The 13,564-nt window shown below is 35.5% G+C and overlaps 2 protein-coding genes across 2 annotated transcripts in view; both read right to left on the reverse strand.

Moving 5' to 3' along the window:
• Positions 1–579: 579 nt before the first annotated feature.
• Positions 580–4,622, reverse strand: LOC142231400 (uncharacterized). Its single transcript, XM_075302008.1, has 4 exons — positions 4,610–4,622; positions 4,394–4,528; positions 1,504–2,555; positions 580–1,281 (listed from the first exon to the last, which is right to left on the reverse strand). Exons 1-4 carry the CDS (start codon positions 4,620–4,622, stop codon positions 580–582), a joined length of 1,902 nt encoding a protein of 633 aa, XP_075158123.1.
• A 7,877-nt stretch (positions 4,623–12,499) lies between these two features.
• SmydA-9 (SET and MYND domain containing, arthropod-specific, member 9) overlaps positions 12,500–13,564 on the reverse strand; it is a 51,412-nt gene continuing 50,347 nt past the window's right edge. Inside the window, exon 2 of the mRNA XM_075302375.1 lies at positions 12,500–13,549. Within this exon, the coding sequence (XP_075158490.1) occupies positions 13,112–13,549 (438 nt within the window). The 3' untranslated portion in view covers positions 12,500–13,111. The remainder of the gene's footprint in view (positions 13,550–13,564) is intronic.

Here is a 13,564-nt window from a genome sequence, read left to right on the forward strand (position 1 = left end):
GACCAATTTTTGCATGGTTGTTGGAGACCATATACTAACACCATGTACCAAATTTCAGCCGGATCGGATGAAATTTGCTTCTCTTAGAGGCTTCGCAAGCCAAAATTGGGGCTCCGTTTATATGGGGGCTATACGTAAAAGTGGACCGATATGGCCCATTTGCAATACCATCCGACCTACATCAATAACAACTACTTGTTATTTTCTCTGTATATATTTTCTCTGGGCTTTCAAGGTCATTTTTGAATGCGAATAAGACAAATATTGAATTATTCCATTATTTTCATTCAACGTTTCGCTGGAATTTTTTCCAGCTTCATCAGGGATGATTTTTTTATTGGATCTGGCAACAATATAATAGTGAAATATATTAGATCTTAACATACATTCTATTGATTTTCGTACAAGTTTCACTTACATTCAATCTATCGTCAATTACATTTGCAAACAAATACGCCAATTATTACGATATTACTAGAATTCGACATAAAACACATATTTTGTAATTGCAAAAATAATTAACTTAAACTAATATCACAGTAAAACTTATGTTGCTATCACAGATGGTAACCGACTAAACTATAACAATACAATGCTGTAGTTGGCGTTAGCATTGTCTTTGTCTTCTTTTCTGTTTATTGCACTTGTTGTTTTTTGTTGTATACGTAAACTCTCTAATGTATATCTCTTATTTTCTCTTCTCTCTTTGTCCAATATTTTTACGTTTCGTAGATCTGCATTATGGTTGTTCTCTATGCAGTGTTGAGCCAATGCTGTTGTCATCTTTTCTTTTTTTATATCTCCTTCGTGCTCTGCAATTCGTGTAGCTAAGCTGCGCTTTGTTGTGCCGATATAGCATTTACCGCATTTCTCTGTAGAGTTTCCAGTACATGTTATTTCATACACCACATTGCTTTGCTCAGTTATTTCTATTTTGGTTTTTGTTTGTGTGAAAAGAGAGGCTATTGTTTTGTTTGGCTTGTGTGCTAAGCTTATTTCGTTGTTGTTTATGATATCTTGTAAATGTTTTTGTTCTGTAAGTTTGGGTATGTAGGGAATTCCAAAATATTTGATGTTGCCAGATTGGTTCTTTTCGGTTTGTTTTGTTGGATTTATATTAAGTGTGCGGTCAATTAGATTATTTGTAATGTTTATAGGGAAACCATTATTAGTTAATATATTCCTAATTATTTTAACATTTTTGTGTAGAAATTTTTTATCGCTCAGAGTGATAACTTTGGATATTAGTTGATTTGCTGTGTTAATTTTCTGCCTTATAGGCTGGGTTGAATGAAAATTTATTAAACGACCAGATGCAATGGGTTTTGCGTACCAATCCGTTATTATTTTGTTTTTCTCTCTATAAACTTTTATATCCAAATATGGAATGCATTGATTTTCTTCTTTTTCAAGTGTGAATTGTATTTTTTTGTGATAGTTGTTGAATGTTTCTAGTATTTTATGCTCATCCTTCTTCTTTATTATGGCAAATAGATCATCTACATATTTTGTGATCATTTTTATGTGTATATTTTGTTGATCCAATTCTGTCAAACACGATTCCAATAAAGTGTCCAGAATAATATCGGCTATAGTTGGAGATAACGGGTTTCCCATTGGCATTCCATAAGTTTGATTGTAGATATTGTCCTCAAATATGAAATAATTGTTGTCATTGAGACAAAATTGGAGAGCTTTTAGAAATTGCGATTTTGGTATTTTTGTGTGATTCTGGAGAGATTCCCATTTTGTCATTATGTTTTTAATTGCTAAATGAATCGGTATATTGGTGAACAATGATACCACGACGAGAGATATAAGTATGTCGTCTTCGTCCAGATAGATGTTGTCTAATTTTACTTTAAGTTCTAGTGAGTTTTTTATGTTATATTTTTCCAATATAATATTCTTCAAAATCGTTCCAATGTATTTTGACAAGTTGTAACATGGAACTTCGAAAGATGACGCGATAGGGCGAAGTGGCATATTTGGTTTATGAATTTTTGGAAGTCCATACAGACGAGGAGCCGTAGCTGAATTTGAAGTAAGCTGGAATTTTTCGTATTTTGAGATGTAGCTTTGTTTGTAGAATTCCATTATTAATTTTTTATTTTTCCTTAATAGCTTTTGTGTTGGGTCCGTTCTACAAGATTTATAGGTCTGTTTATCATCTAGAAGTTCTCGCATTCCATTTTTGTAGTCATCTCTATACATAACAACTGTTTTGTTGCCTTTATCCGATTTTGTAATAATTATATTTTTGCCGTGTCGCTTAAGAAAGTTTTTTGTATCTTTGTATATGTTGAGAATGAATTTCTCTTTTAAGTTGTTTTTATTTGTTCTTTTGTTAGTTAGTATTCTATTGGCAATTTTTGACCGAACAATGTCTTTCTCCTTATCGTCACTAATTGTTTGTACCCACTGTTCCAAATCTGCTATCAATTTTATAGCAAAGAAGTTGCTTTTGTCCACTGGCAAAGCTAATTTTGAGCCCAGGGAGAGAAGCCATTTGCTCTCTTCGGGAAATTCTACGTCTGTTTTATTCACAAACCAATCTGAATTAAATTTGAAATTGTGCCAAGTTTCAAGTCGATAGCTTGTTTCGTTCGGAAGTTAGCGTGATTTCAACAGACGGACGGACGGACGGACGGACATGCTCAGATCGACTCAGAATTTCACCACGACCCAGAATATATACACTTTATGGGGTCTTAGAGCAATATTTCGATGTGTTACAAACGGAATGACAAAGTTAATATACCCCCCATCCGATGGTGGAGGGTATAAAAACGAATTTTGACAAAAAAAATGTGTTTTTCTTTATTAGACCGGGGACTTATCAGCCAACCTGTTATATACTATTATCGGACACTGGACATTAGGTCTGGACTCTGTTTCAATTTAATTCAATCACTAATACTTTCATACACATCGTCATCCAATTTCATGGAAGAATTCTTATTCAAGTCGTATTCATATTTAGAATTGCATTTTTATTTAATAAATATGTATGTATTTTAATTTCATTTTACTCATCTTTTGGCTGCACAAAAATGACCAAAAATGCCTACAAACTTTCTGTCCAATTAAAAGTCGACGAATTTTATTTGGTCTGCTTCAAAAATATGAAACAGCATTTCAAGCGGAAAATAATGTAAAATGTTCAAAGAATTAAAAAGCCTCAACTATCAAGATCTCATGAAAAACAAATAAAAAAAAGTAAAAAAAAATTAACTGTATGCATCTGTCATTTGCTGACAAAAGCTATTTGCACAAATGAAAACGAAAATGAAATTTCACATCCAATTTGTGACAATTTAAATTATTAGCATCGCGGAAAGAAAAGAACGAAAAAGCACACGAACTTGTTTAATTAGTCAACACTTTAGTTGATGTGCCGCTGATGTAAAACGAAGAAAATTATGTGACATACTTAATTTTACGCACTCTCGCACAATTTTGAAAAGTGAAATGAAATTGACAGAGAACAAAAAATCACATTTTCCGGTGAATGAAAGTCCTCACAAGTCATTGAACTGGACACTTTTTGTGTGTGCTGTTAATTAGAATGATTTGTGTATCCTTTGACTCAGTTTCGGTAATCATGTAAAAACATTGAGTATCTTTCATATGTGCAAAAAACTTTTCGTACGAAATATGTAAATTTTAGTGAAATTTTGTTTGCTTGACATTCATGTCATTGAATGTGTCAAATATCTGACATAATTTGATAGGCATTGTTTGAGTGTCATGTAAACCTATGCCTTCTGTGTTGAATTCGTCAAATAAATGGCGTGTTTCAGTGGAGAATATGAAGACGTAAAAACACAATGACGCTATACTATATCTTGTCACAATTTGGAAAACAGTTGGAAAAGACCCAAAGTCGGGTGAAGAAGACCACAAATAATACCAACTGAACTCGTGATGTTGAGAGATGTTTGAATAAAATTTTAGGTCAGACTGACTTAACAAAACTTCTTTGAGAAATCTTCTATTTTTTGTATACAGTGAAATCTCTCATAAGTGGTCGCCTAAATTTTCTCTACACCTTGGAAGTGTCCAATTATGGGAGGTTGCTTTGAGTTTGTTAATTTAGCAAGGGTCTCAAGAAAATTGTCCACTTTTGAGTGGTGTCCGGTTTTCCGAGTGTCAAAGTTTGAAAGGTTTCACTGTATATTCTTGATCGGAAGAATTCAATGACTATCAAACAATGTTAGCTGACGCTGGAAGTCGGAGGCCCATACAACATATAATAATAGTGAATATTTAATAATAATGAATTGCAATTTTAGTTATAAAGGAACATTTGAAATATTATATTATAAGACTATAAGTAATTGGAGTAAACAAGTTGCCATTATAAACCAACAACACCACAGATGAGCATCACCTATTACGCATGCTGGTGTAAAGTATAAAAGGCGTGCAGTTTGTGAGATCTGGGTGAGTCGATCAACAGCAGCCAAGGAGGTAACACCAACGAGGTAACCGAGCACCTTAGTAGATATATTTTGGAATTTGTAGACTATTTTGGAGAGTGCAGTGGAAGATGGAAATAATTTTGCTAGAGGTGTGCGATCGCTTCAGCCACGTGTTTCTACTTTACCCTCTCCCTTCATATTCCATAGCTAGAGGTGTGCGACCACTCTAGCAACGTGTTCCTACTTTTCCTTCATCCTTTCCCACTCCACAGCTAGAGGTGTGCGACCACTCTAGTCATGTGCTCCTACATTCCCTCCTCCTTTCCTATTCCACAACTAGAGGTGTGCGACCACTCTAGCAACGTTCTCCTACCTTTCCTCCTGTTATATCCCACAGCTAAAGGTGTGCGACAACTCTAGCCACATGATCCTATTTTTCCCTCCTCCCTTCCTATTCCATAGGTAGAGGTGTGCGACCACTCTAGTCACGTGCTCCTACATTCCCTCCTCCTTTTCTATTCCACAGCTAGAGGTGTGCGACCACTCTAGCCACGTGTTCCTACTTTTCCCTCCTCCCTTCCTACTTCATAACAGGTTGGCTGATAAGTTCCCGGTCTAACAAAGGAAACACACATTTTTTGTCAAAATTCGTTTTTATTATTCAACATAGTTCCCTTCAAGAGCGATACAACGATTATAACGACCTTCCAATTTTTTCATACCATTTTGGTAGTACTCCTTCGGTTTTGCCTCAAAATAGGCCTCAGTTTCGCCAAAAATAGGCCTTCATTGCAGCCAATTTTTTTCCCTGCGAGCATCCTTTTGAGGTCTGAAAACAAGAAAAAGTCGCTGTGGGTCAGATCTGGAGAATACGGTGTGTGGGAAAGCAATTCGAAGCCCAATTCATAAATTTTTGCCATCGTTCTCAATGACTTGTGGCACGGTACGTTGTCTTGGTGGAACAACACTTTTTTCTTCTTCATATGGGGCTGCTTTGCCGCGATTTCGACCTTCAGTGACTATTATAGTCACTGTTGATGGTGTTCCCTTCTCAAGATAATCGATAAAAATTATTCCATGCGCATCCCAAAAAACATAGGCCATTACTTTGCCAGCGGAATTTTGAGTCTTTCCACGCTTCGGAGACGGTTCACCGGTCGCTGTCCACTCAGCCGACTGTCGATTGGACTCAGGAGTGTAGTGATGGAGCCATGTTTCATCCATTTTCACATATCGACGGAAAAACTCGGATGTATTACGAGTTAACAGCTGCAAACACCGCTCAGAATCATTAACACGTTGTTGTTTTTGATCAAATGTGAGCTCGCGCGGCACCCATTGTGCACAGAGCTTCCGCATATCCAAATATTGATGAATGATATAACCAACACGTTCCTTTGATATCTTTAAGGCCTCTGCTATATCGATCAACTTCATTTTACGGTCATTCAAAATCATTTTGTGGATTTTTTTGATGGTTTCGTCGGTAACCACCTCTTTCGGGCGTCCACTGCGTTCACCGTCCTCCATGCTCAATCAATTATTGTTGATTTCCCTGGGGCTCAATCAATTATTGTTGATTTCCCTGGGGCAGAGTCCGCAAACTCATTATCAAGCCAAGTTTTTGCTTCCACCGTATTTTTTCCCTTCAGAAAACAGTATTTTATCAAAACACGAAATTCCTTTTTTCCATTTTTTTCACAATAGCAAAAGTTGCTTCACAAAAGACGCTTTATCTCACAAACTAATTGACTTACAGACGTCAAATTTTGACACGAATCATTTGAAGGTTGCTACTATATAAAAATAATATGCATTTAATACTAGCGACGCCATCTATGTGTCAGACCAGGGACTTATCAGCCTGTTATAATAATAGTGAATATTTAATAATAATGAATTACAATTTTAGTTATAATGGAGCATTTGAAATATTATATTATAAGACTATAAGTAATTGGAGTAAACAAGTTGCCGTTATAAACCAACAACATCACAGGTGAGCATCACCTATTACGCATGCTGGGGTAAAGTATAAAAGGCGTGCAGTTTGTGAGATCTGGGTGAGTCGATCAACAGCAGCCAAGGAGGTAACACCTACGAGGTAAGTGAGCACCTTAGTAGATATATTTTAGAATTTGTAGGCTATATTGGAGAGTGAAGCCTAGGGTAGAAATAATTTAGCTAGATGTGTGCGATCACTCCAGCCGTGTGTTCCTACTTTTCCTTCATCCTTTCCCACTCCACAGCTAGAGATGTGTGATCACTCTAGTCACGTGTTCCTACTTTTCCCTCCATCTTTCATATCCCAGAGCTAGAGTTGTGCGACCACTCTATCCACGTGCTCCTACATTTCCTCCAGCTTTCCTATCTCACAGCTAGGGATGTGCCACCACTCTAGCCACGCGCTCCTACATTTCCCCATCCTTTCCTCTCTCACAGCTAGAGGTGTGCCACCACTCTAGCCACGAGCTACTATATTTCTCCATCCTTTTCTATCCCACAGGCAGAGGTGTGTGATCACTCTAGTCACATTCTCCTACATTCCCTGCTCCTTTCCTATTCCATAGGTTTAGATGTACGACCACTCTAGCAACGTGCTCCTACCTTTCCTCCTTTCATATCTCACAGCTAGAGATCTGTGATCACTCTAGTCACGTGTTCCTACTTTTCCTTAATCCTTTCCCATTCCACCACTAGAGTTTTTATTTATTCAACCGTCGAACTGAACGGACGTGTTTTCTAATAGCGGAGTATTTCATCGTAATAAGTACTTATTACGAATTTCACGTGTGGTGGAAATAATAAGCCACCATGCAACGAAATTAAAAGTCATCCACTGGGTTGTTAACTTCAGGGCCCAGTGGACGGGTAACGACTGAAGTTATAAATTTGGGCAGCGACCAAGAGTCAGGTCCAATTAGTCGACCTGTAGACGGGTCGACTGGCGGTGACACTTTGCAAATCGAACCCTTTCTAAGGTGACGACATCAAAAGGTGGCAATCCCTCTCAAAAGATATTCAAGGAACGAAAGAATGCTTTGTTTATCCGAAAGAAATTAGGATCAGTCGACCCAAGCACGTTGTCGGCTAAGCAAAGCGATTCCTTAAAAAGGGCGTCTACTCAGAGGTGCAAAAAAAGTTTCCCGGACCAAGTCCTCGACGGCAAGATGCTGAATGGTATCAAGGACGATATAAGTTAATAGCTTTTGTAGACCAGAGGTCTATGGATTGCTTTAAAGCTGCATTGATGCTTATTGGTGAAGTTTGGGAAGGAGCCGCTTTGGAGTTAGTCGATAAAAAAGACATACCGGCTAAACATAGAGCACATGCATGAATACCGGCAAACCCTCCTGATCCTGAGTCAATACTAGAGAGACTAAAAGAATGTAACCCAGATCTTCCAACCGCCGATTGGAAGGTTGGTCGTTTGGATGAGGTGGATGGACCAAGACGACATGCGGTGTTTATATTAAATTTGTTATTAATATTGTTATACTTGGGTGTTTTTAGACTGCACCAGTTTGAAATGCCGTGGGCCCAAAATATAAGATTTACGGCTATATCAGAAGCAATGTCTCGCGTCCGCTTTGAAAAAATAAGCAGTGCTTACATTTCAATGAAAACGGTAAACAATCTAAAAAGAATGATTTAAATTATGATAAATTGTACAAGATACGTCCATTGCTGAATATACTCAAGGAGAACTTCAATAATTTACCTCAGGATGAGCACCAAAGTGTTGATAAACAGATAATTGCATTTAAAGGTAGGCTTCTGTATAAATTCTGATATTCCCAATTTATAATGTTACTTTAGGTTATAGGACGCTCTACATATAAACAATATAACCCAGCTAAGCCCCACAAATGGGGTTTGAAAATGTTTACTCGTGCTAGAACTACTGGAATGGTATGTTATATGATTTCACAATGTATGTTGGCCAAGGAACCTGCCCGTCATACGGATTGGGATTATCTTCGGATATCCTTTATCTGGTTCAGAACCTTCCCAAGCACAAGAACTTCAAACATTATTTCGACAACTGGTCTACATCAGTAAGTCTTCTTATTGCGTTGAAGGAAATGGGCATATTTGCAACAGGAACTATACGTACAAATCGGATAAGCAGTTGCCAGTTGCTTTCAGATGCAGAGCTTAAAAAGGCGGGGGTAGAGGATCCTTTGATGTAAGATGTGAAGCTTCTTATAATCTAGTATGCCTAAAGTGGTTTGTCAACAAGTCAGTTTTGCTAGTATCTACGAGTATAGACCACGAACCGGTTGATATTTGCAGGCGTTGGAGTACGAAGGCAAAAGCTTACATTGATGTTCCAAGACCTGCTATTGTTGCTTCATATAATAGAGGTATGGGAGGGATTGACCTGGCTGATATGCTCATGCAGTTGTACAAGGTTAACCACCGCTCAAGAAAATGGTACATAAAAATATTTTATTGGTGCCTAGGAACATCGGTTACAAATGCGTGGTTGCTTTATAGAAAACATATTCGTCTCCTTTGTCCTAAACAGAAACATATTCCATTAATACAATTTCAATTGGAAATTGCAAATGGAATTTTGCAATATAGTTCCATTTCTGAAGACTATATCCAACGAAAAATAGGTCGACCAACGAATTTGGAAAAAAATAATTCTATATCATATGATTATCTTCCATCGAGCAGTATGTCGTCGCATAGCTCCAAAAAGTATAAGTACCAACCGAATCCTCCAGAGTTAAAGCGGTATGATAAAATAGGTCACTGGGTAGTATTTGGCGAAAAAGGTCGATGCAGATCAGGAATCTCCACAGAAAAAAATTTCCGTAGTTAAACTAACGCTAAATTTAACTTATTTTTTTTTGGAAACAAATTATTTGCTTGTAATTAAATTTGATTATTTTTATCGAAATTTTCCACAGCTTAATGAAATCTTACTTTTTTGAGTATGTCTCAAAATTTTTTTTAACTAAACCTGAGTATAAAATTCAATGACCGTACACATAGGTTAGGTTAGGTGGCAGCCCGATGTATCAGGCTCAATGTGGTCCATTGTGATACCACATTGGTGAACTTCTCTCTTATCACTGAGTGCTGCCCGATTCCATGTTAAGCTCAATGACAATGACGATTCCCAAAAATAGTAAGAATGAACTACTGTATGGTTAAAATGGTCATGATTTGGCGCCAATGATTTGCTTCTTTACTTTTAGTTAATTTTTTCTTCTATTAGATAATATAATTTCGTGAACTGTAGTTAAAAAGTACAATAGGGCATTAAAATTTCCTGGTTTTAACAACGCTTTGTGGAAATCTCAAAATGTGGAGTAAACGTTAGTTCAATTTTCGTGCGAGGTGGTTCATTCTTCCTATAAAAGAGTTCACTTTTTTTCGGTGTCCAAAATCAAAATGTCAAAAATGTAAAGTACATATTTGCTGTAATAATAATAAAAATTGTTTTTTTGTCTTACCATACATAAATTTGAAAATAATTCAATAAAATCTAATAATACGTCTCTAATTAGAAACCCGTCTTTTTTGTAGTCACAATTGCCCAATGCGGCCGTGGCTACCCAAAATTTTGGCTATATGCTTCTTACATGACTTCAACATGATTTAAAGTAAAAAAAATTAGCGCTAACAAGCGAAGGAAAATTTATTATATCTAATAAATATATAATTTCTTTAATTTTTAATTTATGTTTATAATAAAATTAATTTAATATTTTCTAAAATTAACCAACAATTTGCATTGTTTTTGAGTGTAGATTATATTATTTTATTTATCAAAATCCACACGCACAGACAAAACATGTTTGGACATTGTTGCCGCGTCCATTTAATGCTTATCTAGAGTATGTAATTGTCGCGAAAACCATGTATTTTGTTGGCAATAAGCATTTAAATGGTTCCCAGATGCCGCAAGCATGTCCTATTATTTAAATGATAGAATTTGAGACCATTACATGGTCGGGAAATCATGTACCTGACCATTCAATTTTTCTTACTTTTTTTTGCAGAGAAAAGAGTATTTTTATAGGTTACGTATAGACATGTCTAGAACCATTACATGGCCATAAAGACCATGTACATTGTTTTCGTGACCATTTAATTTTTTATTTTTTTTTTTCAGCGAAAAGAATTTTATAAAAACATTGAGCAAGTAAACACGATTTTCATTTTACGCGTCAGTCGTGTGTTGGTTGTTTCTTGGAATGGACGGAAAATACGGAATTACTGTGTTTTGTGTTAATTTATTTATTCAGTTTTATGTGAATACAAAAAAGGAAAGTGTAATTGAAAAAATGTACCTGGTTTTTGTTATGCATTTTGATATATGGTATAATTTATTTTTATTTGTAGTTACATGATGTCTGCGTTGATACATTTGATGGGCACAATATTGAATGATTTTTTATTATTGAAATTGAACCAAAATAGAGTGTGTAAAAATATATGATGTTTGCTTCCACGACTTTATAAATACAAATAAACAATGATTTAATTTATAAATAAATAAAAACCAATAAATAAAATAATTTTGTGTTTTCTTTTCTCAAGTGGCGTCCTTGTTTCGACGACGAAAAAAGTTTTTTTTTTGTTTTTCATAAAGATCAAAACATTTTAGATTGTGACCATGTTCTTTTAACTGGAAGAAAACCACTTTTGACGAATACCATAACATTTTAGATCGTCACCATTTTCTTTTGATTTAAACAAAATTATTTGTATCAATATAATAACATTTTAGATGAGGACAATTTTAATATTCTTAGAACCATGTTCACTGAGCCAACATGGTTGCAGGTGAAAATGTTACATGGTCGCCGCAAAAATAGCTCCTATCATATTATTTTGCTCTTCAAATATGATTGTGACAATCATGTTTCTTCTCTGCGTGCAGCACCGACTATTGCCACACCAGCAGAAAATACATCCATTTTAATTATTAAAATAATTATGTCCAATAATTGTTCTTAAATTTTTTGAAAAAGGTTTACTTATTTTAAATAAAATATAAAGGGTGATTTGTTAAGAGCTTGATAACTTTTTTTTAAAAAAAAACGCATAAAATTTGCAAAATCTCATCGGTTCTTTATTTGAAACGTTAGATTGGTCCATGACATTTACTTTTTGAAGATAATTTCATTTAAATGTTGACCGCGGCTGCGTCTTAGGTGGTCCATTCGGAAAGTCCAATTTTGGGCAACTTTTTCGAGCATTTCGGCCGGAATAGCCCGAATTTCTTCGGAAATGTTGTCTTCCAAAGCTGGAATAGTTGCTGGCTTATTTCTGTAGACTTTAGACTTGACGTAGCCCCACAAAAAATAGTCTAAAGGCGTCAAATCGCATGATCTTGGTGGCCAACTTACCGGTCCATTTCTTGAGATGAATTGTTCTCCGAAGTTTTCCCTCAAAATGGCCATAGAATCGCGAGCTGTGTGGCATGTAGCGCCATCTTGTTGAAACCGCATGTCAACCAAGTTCAGTTCTTCCATTTTTGGCAACAAAAAGTTTGTTAGCATCGAACGATAGCGATCGCCATTCACCGTAACGTTGCGTCCAACAGCATCTTTGAAAAAATACGGTCCAATGATTCCACCAGCGTACAAACCACACCAAACAGTGCATTTTTCGGGATGCATGGGCAGTTCTTGAACGGCTTCTGGTTGCTCTTCACTCCAAATGCGGCAATTTTGCTTATTTACGTAGCCATTCAACCAGAAATGAGCCTCATCGCTGAACAAAATTTGTCGATAAAAAAGCGGATTTTCTGCCAACTTTTCTAGGGCCCATTCACTGAAAATTCGACGTTGTGGCAGATCGTAAGTCTATTCATGATGAAATGTCAAAGCATACTGAGCATCTTTCTCTTTGACACCATGTCTGAAATCCCACGTGATCTGTCAAATACTAATGCATGAAAATCCTAACCTCAAAAGAATCACCCTTTATATTATTTAAAATTTTCTTCATTGTTTTTTTTCGTATACATTCAATTGTTTCATTTCTAAACAAAACACTTACCTTATATATAGCACCGAACTTTGCTACATTATCGGAAAAAACTTCCATTTTAGAAACATTTAAAAGGATTTATTTTGAAATTTATTACATTTGAGGCCTTACATAGGCGACTTTATAATAAAATTATTTTATGAAAATTGGCACTCAGACCATTCACATTTTCATATGCAACAAAAACAAATTATTTATATTCCATTCATTTCTTCTTCATTCATTGCATTTTTTGTGTGAAAAAAAACAAGAAATCTGATTATTTCAGACAATTTATAATACAATATACAATCGTTTATTTTTTCAACAAATGACTTGATTTTAGTATAATACAATTAAAAAAAAAAAACAAACAAACAAAAAAAGAAAAATTTGCAATGAGTGGTATCCACAAAAAAATACATACATTTTAATATATATAAAAATATAATTGTCTTATTTCAAAGTGGTAGATAAATCTCTTTCTTTATTTTTTTTATTTTTTCATATATCATATAAATAATTTGCACAAAGAAAAACATTGACATTTTACACTGCTTTAGGGCAAATAATTAATGAATAATGACAAAAAATATAAATTATGGATACGTTAATTCAAACGATTTATCGTTGATCTAACATTAGCTCTGCATTCCTACTTTCCTCTGTTTCAATTCCATTATCCTTTTTTACTTGGATTTTTCTACCTCCAAATAGCTACGCATAATACAATCACCCAATCCTAATTTGTCCATTATATCCAAAATGTCTTGACAAAATTCGGCCTTAGTTCCCGCTGATTCTTCACCACAATCTTCCATGCTCTTTGCCAAACGAGCAATAACTTGTAATTTGGCATCAATTACCACATAATTAGAGTCGGGTATAAAACTGGAACATTTCTCTTTGAGATATTCTATGAGATTTTTCAAAGATTTCGAATTGGTTTTGGCACTTATGGCCCCAGCTGCCAAATCTTGTGCTTTGGCCATTTGAGCATGTGTTGACTTTTGTTTGCACTCCAAGCAATTCCAATTGGGATGGGGTAGTCCAGTGGTTTCGGGTACAGCTAAACCTTGACAATTGGTATCACGGCAATATACGGCAGAAATGAAGGAGCCTTTTTCCTGTAATGACAAAAA

This window comes from Haematobia irritans, chromosome 3 (assembly GCF_050003625.1).
Source record: "Haematobia irritans isolate KBUSLIRL chromosome 3, ASM5000362v1, whole genome shotgun sequence".
NCBI lineage: Eukaryota > Metazoa > Arthropoda > Insecta > Diptera > Muscidae > Haematobia > Haematobia irritans.

Coding starts and splice junctions, on each gene's coding strand:
- LOC142231400 (XM_075302008.1), bottom strand. Junction 2,556..4,393: donor TACACCAGCATGCGTAATAG/GTGATGCTCATC, acceptor AATTTAATTCAG/ATTGGTTTGTGAATAAAACA. Junction 1,282..1,503: donor TAAAAATGATCACAAAATAT/GTAGATGATCTA, acceptor CATTCAACCCAG/CCTATAAGGCAGAAAATTAA.